Consider the following 12,498-nt stretch of genomic DNA (forward strand, 5'->3'; position numbering starts at 1 on the left):
CTGCTGAGCCACTAAAGCCAGTCACTGGTTGAAATGCTGCTCCGAGCTAGCTACAGTACAGTATACACCAGAAGTACACATTGGTTCTCAAACAGGTCTATGAGCCGTAACTTGAGGTTCACAAAATAATTTGGAATAAATGATGAGATGATGAAGTTTTTGTTGTTGTTTTTATTAAGTGGATACGAACATATGGGGATGGGCATGACAATAACAAATAAAATTGAGAAGGATTCTGCTTCTACTGTTTGTTGGCGGAAAGTAAACAAACAAATCAAACAAAATGCAAAATTGACAACTCGACTGGGCTTTTTTTTTGTTCTCAGCAATGTTCGTGCAAGCAATGCATGTCAGCTAGCGACGACAGATAAATATTTAATACATTTACAATTGTTCACTTTCTTTGTGTTAAACAGGATATGAATGTTTAGGTTGAAGCATTCAAAAACTAAATAATGCCCATTTAGGGGTGCACACAGCACTTGTATAATTGGAATTAGGATTATGAAGGGTTCCTATGAAACAATTCTCACCTGTTTAGAGTTCCCACACTCAAACATTTGAGAAACTTTGCTGTATACTGTACGGTGCTCGTTTCCTCGTACACTGCTTGCAATGGTTCGGGAATGCTGGCCACTACAAATGTTGAAGAGCGAGTGTGAGACTCAAAATCTACTGATATTAAATCAAGGTAAGCATAGAAATTAATTCATCATGAAGGAATTGATAATGTCAGCTATGGAAGTAAAGATTGCACAACTTTGCACCGTTCATTCGGAGTAGACAAGAAAGAGAGATATGTTCTTGCGAATAAAAACATGAATTTCCAATACAAGTATGTGACTCGTCCAATGCTCATCCCTCTTTTATTAATAAAACTAATCAAATGTACAAATATGACCTTTGAATTATTTGCATTTTGATTGGAATTTTTTTACCAGAGGTGGGCACTTCCGTTGTTGCGTCATTCACGGGTGCCCACCTTTCAGCGGGTGCTTCCGCATTTTTGGCAAGTGCTTTATGACCCAAAGCCTCGAAAAAAATACACAGACTGAAAAGCACCGCCACTACTGAGCCGAATTGACAGACACAAACATAAACCTGCTTCCGTCTGTGCTCAGTCCGTGTATTTGAGGCTTCGCAGAAGTGCCCACCTATGATATTTTCACTTGCCAGTTGTAGCTCACAGGAGACCGCCTCTGGAGTCGGGCATGGAGGTGGAGCTCGAAGGCAAGCACCTGATGGCCAGGCCATCACATGAAAGTGCTACCTGTAATGTTCTGCTTTGGTGTTTCCTAGTGTTAATTACACTAATGTAGAAAATATTGTCATAACGGATTAACTTGTAGCATTAGCTCATTTTATTTTTACTGTACACCAATTAGTGGTTCGTGCATTTTTTAGGGGGAATTCCTTAATTTATGCAAGCTTAGTCCACATCTTAATACCTCCACTATCACAATTCTAGAAAATGTGCCACATACATTATCTGTGTGTAGAACATGTCATTTAAATGTAAATGAATAAACTTTTTTTTCTTTTTTTTTCCATTTTCAGTTTGTATTTCCTAAATACTACAACTTGTACCAGGGCTTCACAATGACAGCTAATTAAACCAATACAATTTACATAAATAAATAAATCTATGTGTGTGTGTGTGTGTGTGTGTGTATATATATATATATATATATATATATATATATATATATATATATATATATATATATATATATATATATATATATATATATATATTTAATTATTTAACCATTTTCTGAACCTCGCGGAGGGTGCTGGAACCTATTATATGTGTGTGTGTGTGTGTGTGTGTGTGTGTGTATGTATGTATATATATATATATATATATATGTATATATATATATATATAGAGAGAGAGAGAGAGAGAGAGAGAGAGAGAGAGAATCAACTAATCAATTATTTATATGGTCTGGTATTTTAAAATTTGTGGATATCTATTGTATACTTGAAAACACTGGAAATACCTTTTTCATGCAATATACAACAGCCTATACATTGTATTCATAATTTCTTTAAATGAAGTGAAGTAAACTGTAATTTAATTCATACTTATGATGACATTGATAAAATGCTAAATATTTGGGAATTACAGTGTGAGTAGAGCAGTTATTTTTGTTTTATTGGGACGCGAAAGGCAATAATAAGCCAGGTGCTTCACCCTATACCTTTTTAGGTTAATTGATTTGTTCCAAGGGATGGAAATAAACTAGTCATTCATTAGTTCTCCCTTCAGTTGTTGGCATTTCTTCACCTTTCCGTGTTCCTTCTTCTGGATGTTACCGTCATTCGGGATTGCTACATATATCACGACTGCTTTCTTCCGAAGTTTATCCTCCATCACTACATCAAGCTGGTTGGCTATCACCAGTTTGTTCGTCTTTATTTAGAAGTCCCACAGGATCTTGGCCTGGTTGTTCTCAACCTACTTCGGAGTTGAATGCCATCTTCTTTCTGGGACCTCTAATCCATATATGGTATACAATTTATGCTACCTGGCTATGCTGCTCTATGTATGCCTTGCCTGCCAGCATTTTTCACCCTTCTGTGATATATTGCACCATCTCGGGGGCTTCTTTGCATAGCGGGGAGTTCTGTCTGATTTGGTAGAACCTCCCCCCCAGCCTCTATAGAGCCTATGTTTAGGGTCTGTTCTTGTGGTGCCATGATTTGTGTCTCCATGCTGTCGATTAGTCCAGCCTTTTCTACTCACTGATATGTTTTCTCAGTATCAGCGACGTCTTCCATTTCTCGATGGTACATGTACATGCAGGGGCTTGTGTTTCCATGACAGTCCATCTGGTTCCTTCTCTTCACTGGGCTTTTGTTGCCTTTCATCCCTGGCACCAGCAGGTTGAGTATGAATTTAAAATGTGATTGGTTAAAGGAACTTTGCTAATGCAGTTGAACTTCCATGGACCAACCACTACGGACTGTGACATCGGCCATCTTGACCAATTGATGAGGTACACCCAGGATTCTCGGCCCCTGCCCATCCATAGCGGTGGCCATCTTTTCTTGGCCAATTGATTAGGTACGCCCAGTATTCTCGACGCCAACCCCCCCACCCCTCACACCCGGGGCGGTGGCCATCTTGGCCAATTGATTAGGTATGCCTGGAATTTTCACGTTAAGCTAATGTTAAGTTAGCATGCTAAGTTAATGCTAAGCTAATGTTAAGATAGCATGTTAATGCTAATGTTAAGTTAGCTTAGCATGCTAATGCTAATGTTAAGTTAGCATGCTAATGCTAATGCTAACTTACCCTGGACCCTGGACAGAATTGGTTAACATGGTAGCACATAGAGGCTGAAATCTGAAAAAATCTTTCTGGAAGCAGTGTAGCGAAGTGAATCACCATGAAACATAGAGAATATACAGTTGGGAATATATTAATACAATTTCATAGTCGATTTTAGAATGTAGCTTGTGAATGAAGGTCACTCTTTCTGATAGTGTTTAGGCTGCCACTGTTTAAAAAAAAAACATTCATTGTCATTCACTGTGAGGCAGCTGCACTTAATGCAAATGGTTTTGAACCGAAATGTCGGATGTTTATATTGGCGTGCATGTAATAGCTGGTGTACACAGTAAGCCGCCGCAGTGCCGGAGCGCGTGTGATAATTAATTCCAAATGTTGCGGCCCTAAAAAATTAAAGCCAGTGGCTTCGGCACAAAGCAGCCTGGGCTTATCAGCCCAAAACAGGTCAGCGTTCGATACCCGCCTTTCATTCACCCTCCTCTACTCACTGCCTCCCACACACATACACGCACGCACGCACACACTCGCCTCTAATCCTCTGCTTCCTGGAAAGTGATGGCGGGAGGGAGGAAGTAGAAGGACAACTTGGAATAATGACTCTCGATGTAATAATCCTGTGAGGCTGTGGTTTGGTTTGTATGTGCGTTCTATCGCCACATCTCCACCAAAGGCCACTGATGTTTATCGCTTCCCTTCTTCTTCCTCCTCTCATATCTCCATCTTTCTGCCTCACAGCATTAAGCGACATTCAAGCGTGCTCAGACGGAACACATTAGGAGCTGCCCTACATGGCTGCCAGCTGTGTGTGTTTGTGTATGCGAGTGTGCATGTTTAAAGTCGTTTCTGCATAGAAACTGAACAGTAAATTGATGAGCTGACACATTCTTTAGAATACCCCTGCAGGATATACAGTAGTACTGTATATACAGATAACAGCCGTTTATTCACAGTCATTCTGAAGACACAGTCAATGTTAATGTCTCAACGACCATTTTCAGTGATGTGCAAATATATTTATTTTGTGTCTCCTGCTACAACACTTAAAGCTGCCTTTGCAAGATCTGAAAAGGTTTCCCTCTAAAAGCAGCCTTCAAAAAAAATTAAATATGCACTCACATATGTGACTACACAGAGGATCCAAATGTTTCAAAAAGTTGACACAGTGGAACCTCAACCGCAAGCAATGTCAGGCCAAGGCGCACATTTTATATTAGAAAAATCTCGGCACACCACCAAAGTAAAACCAACAAAAGCTGAAACATACTCACAAATTCACGTATCGTAAAAATCTGGTCCAGTTTAGTTAACCACAAAGCCAATGTTCTGTTGTATAAATGGCAAGAGGATTTACGGGTTAACTTTACCTTCTGCCATCTGGTAGAAGCGCATCCGATTGTTCAGCCTGTTATTATACGTTTTGTTCCATTAGATTTTCATTCATTCATAATTTACTCAACATCCAGTGAAAAGTAAATTCAAGATGACTGAAATGGACCTGGCTACATGGTTAAAAGCAGAAGAAGTCAAACCAATGAATGCTCATGCTTAGTATGAGTTTTAAAATTGTGTCTTTTTGAATGAACACTGTTTCATCAGTTTAGTGCACACCAATGTTTGTGTAAGTGCAACATCAGCTTTATCACCCTTGCACGAAATCATCATCATGCTGTGGATATAACTCAGGGGCTTTTATTTTAATGTAAAATAAAATTAAAAAAAAATACAAACAGTTCTCCATGCATATGTGCCTCTTTCAACACTCCTTTCAGGTTATCAGGCTTTTTAGTCATTATCTGAACACATACATGTTAGACATAAGTAACAGAAATTATAGAGAGGTCAGAATCTGTACTTTTTTCTAGAAACATATATTAAGTATTAACCACCCATTTCTTAATGTCAGACATACTTGCAGTTGAAAAACATGTGTAGCTCAAAATCTGATCAATTATTTCGTTATTAGGATATTCTTGGCCTGAGTCAAAATTGATCTACAATGTGCTATGTATGTTGGCTATAATAATGTTTATTAGTGAGCTGTAGCTGCTCACTGTCAATCTCTTTAGAGGGTGCAGGTATACCTAATGAATTGTCTTTCTTCTCCTTCCCTTTCCACTCATCTCATCATTTAATCACATTCCGTCCACGTTCACTCTCCCTCCACATCCGTGTGCTCTCTTCTCCACGTCGCCCTGCAGAAGACCCGTCGGGACACGTGCAACTTTGATAAAGAGTTCACCAAGATGGCGGTGGACCTGACGCCCACAGACAAGCTGGTCATCATGAACTTGGATCAGGATGACTTCATGGGCTTCTCCTACACCAACCCGGAATACGAGGCTCCTCACTGAAGCCAAGTGGACTGTTGATGAGAGAGGTGACGCGTGTTAGGCCAGTCCGTTCAAAACACATACAGTAAATGGTATCTTCTAACTCAACTTGCACAATACACTGGACACCAAAGACTTTCAATGTATTGTGTTTAAAAAAAAAAATATCTATGTTTAAAGAAAGGTGACATCATATTGAATGAAATAGTGAATATGTTGTTAGTCTTAAAATGTTAATTGGCTAATGGCTCCTTTTCCCCATCCTTAAATTCTGACTATATTGTACTTGTAATAAGATAGAGGTTTATTGCATTGGTCAGCTTTTTTACAAGTTCTATCTCAAAATAATGTTGCATTTATACTGTGGTCGAGCAACTTGGTCCAACTTGTTCTCCAAGCCTGTGAGCCGTAATGTGACAAAGGTTAAAATGAGGATGAACAAAGATCTAGTGGTTTGATATTTTCGTTGTAATACCTTCCTCACTTGATAGCTGTTAATTGCCAGACACTCTACTGGTACATGACGCCTCTCTTAGTAACCTACACAGTCAATTCTGTAGAGTCAATTTGACTCCATTTAGATAGAGACCAAATAGACTCAGTTGGAAGAGAGTAAAATAAAGATTTGAAAAAAATAAATAAAAGTGACTAAAGGTAGGAATGAACTCACGACCTTCAGCTTGGGAGCCAATTTACTCCCTGAGATATGCAGCTCCTGCATGTTAGCTGCAGCTGATTCCATGATTGCAAGGAATCTTCCGAACTCCAACAGACCAAAAACGATCTTTGGTCTCTTGGAGAAAAGCAAACAGAAAGAGGGGCCTAGCTCAGGTGGTAGTGTGGCGGTCTCCCAAGCTGAAGGTCGTGAGTTCGAAGTGTTGACCCTTGAGTGAGTTTTATTTATTTTTTTCAATTTTTTTATTTTACTCTCATCCTGGCGTAAATCTTAGTTTACTCTAAAACTGAGTCAATTTGGTCCCTATCTAAATAGAGTCAAAATTTACTCTATTAGAGTCAAATGTACACTACAGAATTTACTGTGTACGACAACATGACAAAGTGAAACCTACCTAAGTTGAACATAATCCATTGCAAGACATTGGTTGACTTTCAAATTGTTCCAATAGAAAATATTGGAAATGATCAGTTCAACGAGATAAGAATGATCAGCAAAAGACTACAGCGATGGGAGATGAGATCTCCAGGGCAGAGCTTTTACTTGTAAGGTTACTTGCTGTTTGGTTGCTTAGCAACCAGCAAAAAATACGGCAAACTTGAGACTTGCCCGCCATCCTCCCTGCGCTCTCCTGTGCACGCCATTCAAAACAAGCATGATGTAGAATTTTCTGAATTCAGCATTTTAGTGATGAAGTGCTGCCTCCACAAGTGAAAACACACTTTTAAGTGTGTCTCTTTTTTTTTTTTTTTTTTTTCCTTTAGACTGCAGGTTGCTTTAGATCATGTAGCTGCTTGACTAGTCACAATGCCATCGCTCACCCCGGTGACCATGGCAACAAAATCTATACTGCAGTAGAGTAGCGGTACGAACAGTGGTTATTTGCATGTGACAGGACTGCCCCCTTTACAGCAGCCTCATAAGAGAGGCAAGAATGGGGCATATGAAATGTGCTTTTTGATTCTTGGGGTAAAGTTCGGAAGAAGAATTTCACAGTAAACTAAAAACAAAAACTTGGGTTTGATTTCTTTGAATGGAGGCTGTTTGTTCATATAGCTTTCATTGTTCAATTCTTGTCATCTCTGAACAGTCTACATTATGGTAAGTCTGCTGCTTCTTTTGAAGTTAGTATTTTAAAAGGCCAGAAAAAGCATGATGAGCTCTCCCGTGATGTTTTTTGGAAGCGCTTCAGTCGTGTTCAACTTTGGAGGTTCTCGCTGTATCACAGTGAGGCAGCTTTAAAGTAGCAAGTTGTAAATGTTCACGTTTAGGGCATTGTGGATCTGCAGAAACTGAGCTCCGAGCGCTCAGGCTTTTCCTTCACTGTCCACATAAACCATGATTTGCTCATTTGTGCATCTTGACCATTGTTGCCTTTTTCAATCAGCAGTCATTCATGGCAATGTGGAAGTGCTGACACATCGTTGAGGAAAATGCCTAATCAGGAAACTTCTTTGAAACATTTTCTCCTGTTTTTTTTTTTCCCCCACCACCACTTCTTTCTCCCAGCCCCCCTTTAATTATTTCCATTTGCTGGGTAATCCTTGCTTCTGTCGAGGCCCACTGGGCAGCCGCAAATGATGTGATGTCAAGAGGTTGTGGCAGTCACCAATCGGGCACGCCAACACACACAGCGGCTGAGGAGATGTGTTGACAACTCCCAAATGCACCATTTTGCAAACAGCAATAACATCAGCAAGGCTGCTGATCCTACACCCCCACCACCCAACACCCCCAGCAGCCCCCCCAACACATTTGTGCGTGCGTGCGTGCGTAAATATATGCATATATTGACTAACGTTTGTAAGATGCAAAATCTGTGTGGATTCAAGGCCACATTATTTCAAATTCAGCAAATCTGCCCGCCATCCTTCCGCCACTTTATAGTATAATGCCAGCATGCCCCCTGCGCTGTACTGCAGTGTTCTTTATACACTGCCATACTGAACTAGCATGATTGAGACTTGGAATTATTAGGTGAATGATGTTTGTCTGATGCACACAGGCACATACACAAACACGCATACATAACAAGCACATATGATGCGTAGATATAAACCCAAACACAAAGCATTACTTAAAGCAATACAAGACTTAGAAATAATTTTCCAGTATTGGATTAGGCATTTTATATAAAGGATAAAAGTGCAAATATCTCTGGCATCTTATTCCCTGAATTTCCTTTTAAATGGATTAAGGATCAAAATAAGAACATTCCCTGGTTAACGCCATTATCCTGGTCACGTGTTTGTGATGATGTATCCCATGCGTAAACGACAGCTGCCGTTCACTTGAATGGGAGTTTGCTGACGCAATGGGCAAGAAAAGGACCGTCTTCTATCCCAAATACTGCGCCAATTCTGATCAGAGTAAAATCCTCTGCATGTCCGGTTTCATGTTATTCCGTGTGGAGGTGGGGCGGTGGGGGTGGCCGTTCCTAATGTGGGCTAAAGCTTGCTTAGCACACAACATTTAGCATGGCCTGGAAGAGTAAAAGTCACCCGGATGTTTACCATCCAGGTTAGGGACCATCCACAACTTACATTTCCAGAGTGAACAATGTCAATGGTGACTTGACTGGTAAATTAAGCCTCTGTAACACGCAACTTGCAGACAATTCCCAGCTTCGACCCGTTATGAGCCAGCCGGCTTAATGTGTCCTCCTTATCGGCCGGTTTCATCTTCACTTTCAGCTGGACACAAATGTTTGGCAAGTCCTCTGTGGCTGTACTGCATTTGAAGAAGTGCTTCTTTGCTATAAGGCGTAATTCCACGTTTGATATCCGCCGTGGGATGCAATAATTCCTCGTGAGTCTCTTTGTTGTCACTGGCAGCCACGTCATTCAATGTGTATTTTTTGACATGATACGTCACAATGATCACGTGACTATCCAAAATGTCCGAGACTGTACTTAATGTAAAAATATTCATAAAAAGTACTATAAAATCATAATCACTCAACATCAATTGACAATTTTTCAGGGAAGAGTTGAAATTAACCATTTCACAGAATTGCTGGTAAGTTTTTCATAAGTCTTGTGTCCCTTTAACGCGGTCATGTTTGGGATTAGTATTTTATTTTTAAATGTGAATCAGACTGATTATTGTGGTTGTAGTTTGCAGTGATGTGGAATAGTGACAATGGAAGCAGGAGCAATGACCCCAAGTACAGCAATTGTGAAAATTGTTATTGATAGTGGAAGAAAACCCCAATTCAGCACTATATCCATGTACAAGTAATTGAAGAAAGGGACCGCGAGACATACACCTTAAGCCAAATTCATAGCTGAATGCAAAACTGCACTCATTAACTTAAAAGACAGTCCAAGGAAAAAATATTAGTTTTTAGAATTAAGGAAAATTATTTTTAAACGTATCAGAAAATTAATATACTTTTAATAATAATTAAAAAGATTAAGAGTACTTTGGCTCCTGAACACATATACCTGAGTCTTGTGTACATATATATTTTAATGATAGAGAGCAACATTAGCACTATTTTTCCGCTAATCACATGATGTTAGCAAAGCATTGCATCAATACTTTTGCACCACATGAAATGACGGTGTGTTTTAGTTCATCCAGACTAAAAGCCTCACAGTACTTGTAACAACAGAAGTTCTGATGCAACTTTTGTATTGGAGTTTTTGTGGCTGGACGCCGCTGTAGTAGTTTGCTCAATATACAGTAGGCAATATAATATAATGATTTGGCCGGTTCTCAACCACTGAGCTATATTGATCAACTCCTGCTGCTGGGAGTTGTGAAGCATTTAATCGGGCCCCACCACCTTGTGTGGATGTACTGTATATCAGCTATGTCAAGCGCTGTACAATTTAGGATATACGAGTCCCTTAAGCTTAGAAGCTAATGTACAGTTCCACATATATACAAATAATGTTTTGTCTGTGTTCCTTTTGGTTGTTCAAAATCATCCATGTATAATTCCTTTATTATAGACTTATAAGCACACTTTAATGTTATTTCTAGAGTTATGCTATGCATGCATGTGTTTTCTCTCTTTCATATCTTGTACTATATGAGCTAAATTGGTCCTCTATAAAATGGTGATTAATTGATAATTGTGTGGTCCATGTATCAATAACTATTATACAAGGGCAAAGTTGTACATGTATACATTACAGGTTGTGTGCACATACAGTACAGTATATAGGTATAGGTAAGAGTCTTCCATGATGATAGGAGAAGTTTTAGGGGTAATTATACTGCAATACAGAATTGCTGTGAATGATAATGACAATTTAGACCAAATGTTAAATTCCCCACCGGACTCTTGGTTTAGATTTAGTTTAACCCTCTCTTCCACTGTGCTGTGCTCTTCCCTGCACCTTACAACCTCAACTTAATTCCTCTCATCAATCCTTCCTGCCCTCTTCTTTCGCATTCTCTCCACCTAACGTGAACTCCTGAACTACTGCCAACTTTTCAAAGTCCATGCCTGCCTTGTGCGTTGATTCGGGCAAGTTGCACAAGCCAAGTAATGATAGTGCAAAAAAGAAAGTAGAGGAATGTTTTGTGCCATATGTCACAAATCGGAAAATGTGTTCTGTGATGTTTATGATTGTAGAATAATAAATTATTGTGAAAGGTCACATTTGGCTTTCTTTTTCCTTCTTTGGTGTCGAGAGAGCAATTCAAACACACATTGTAAGAACTTGGACAGTATTTAAGATCAAGAGTGCGCAAACTTTTCATGGAACCTAGCGGACCATCTGTTGATATCACATCGTTAGCTAAGTTTTTATCCAATTTAATTTTAAACTACAATGTATTATTAATGGGATGGAAACTGTGTAATTGTTATGTTACATTGTATTTTTGTATGCTATTGATGGCAATGTAATTGTGGCAGTGTTAAGAGGTGGGTTAAGTCAGGTAGGTCCTCACTGATGGCCCAGTTAACAAATGCATGTCCTGCCACTGAGTAAATCCTTACTTGAGCTGTCCTGTGTAATTAGAGCAAAATTCAAGATGGTGAAGTTTTGTTTTACAGGACATGGTGGGCAGGTGGATGGGCAAATAGATGATGACTTGATGAAGGAATGAATGGACGGTAAGCGAATAATAATAATTTTAAAGAACAAAAGGTTTAATTATCTTTGTTGTTTGAAATTTCCCAGGTCAACTAAAGTAGGAACCACAACAAAAATACAAATCATCTAGTGTGAAGCTCTTCAGCAATTGGAAAAAAACAGTATGAGGTTGATACCTGAAGGTGCAGCAATCTAAAGAGAAGCCCCCTCCACCTGGAAACAAGCTTTGTGCACTACATATTATTGCAGATATTTCTCCAATCTGCAGAGAAGACCGGATGTGATCATTATTGTGTTATTAGGAGGAGGATGTTATATCTTCCAGCATATTGGTGGTAATGAGGCGCACCTGCTTTATGCTACGGATGGCAATAACAGCTCCTCTGCTATGCTGATACTACTATCGAACAGGGCTCATATTCCACAGCGTGGAAACAAATTGAGTTGTTGGGATGTGTCGCAATACATTTCTCCATATGCTGTAGTTCATACATGAGCACAAATTAAGCATTATTTTTTAATCAAAATATGTCAGATATTAAAGCCTAAAAGGTTCAAAATGTTAGCAAGATAACAGTGGTGATAGTGACCTCCGATTGATGTAACGTTACGCAGGTTAAATGGTGAGGGGGTAACAAACGTGGCCAGAGGCTGTAAAAGCAACACTGCAGCGCATTGGGAGGAAGCGGGCGAGAGAAAGATGAGAAAGGCAAAGTGACAAAAGCAAAAGAATCTTATTTATTTCATTCAGCGGATCTCGAAAATGCTCAAGAGCATGACGGAGAAGCTTATTGGATTTATTTCACACTCTCGCTCTCACTCACCCACACACAGCCCAACGCACACTTTCATTAACCACAACATACACTGTTTCACTCGATCATACAGTATGCCTTCACCATTAATTCACTCTGCGCTTCCTCTCTTAATCAATATGTCAGTCAGTCTTTTGTCTAATCACACACTCACTTACACACACGATCATTTCTCGGTTCTCGACTGTATTTCCTCAAACATAAGCCTCATTTAGCCGCTGGGTGAACAATTTGATAAAATAAACGACTCTTGCCAAATAGATTGCTCCTTCAAATAAGCGTGCAGCACCAAATGCAGTTGGGTAAATGAACACCCCTGGCCACT

At 39.5% G+C, this 12,498-nt stretch overlaps 1 protein-coding gene across 1 annotated transcript in view; it reads left to right on the top strand.

The window, feature by feature from the left end:
- LOC144031960 (protein kinase C beta type-like) overlaps positions 1-10,917 on the top strand; it is a 102,409-nt gene extending 91,492 nt beyond the window's left edge. The window contains exon 17 of the mRNA XM_077539521.1: positions 5,497-10,917. Within this exon, the coding sequence (XP_077395647.1) occupies positions 5,497-5,649 (153 nt within the window). The 3' untranslated portion in view covers positions 5,650-10,917. The remainder of the gene's footprint in view (positions 1-5,496) is intronic.
- The last annotated feature ends 1,581 nt before the right edge of the window (positions 10,918-12,498 follow it).

Source organism: Festucalex cinctus, chromosome 1 (assembly GCF_051991245.1).
Source record: "Festucalex cinctus isolate MCC-2025b chromosome 1, RoL_Fcin_1.0, whole genome shotgun sequence".
In the NCBI taxonomy this organism is placed as follows: domain Eukaryota; kingdom Metazoa; phylum Chordata; class Actinopteri; order Syngnathiformes; family Syngnathidae; genus Festucalex; species Festucalex cinctus.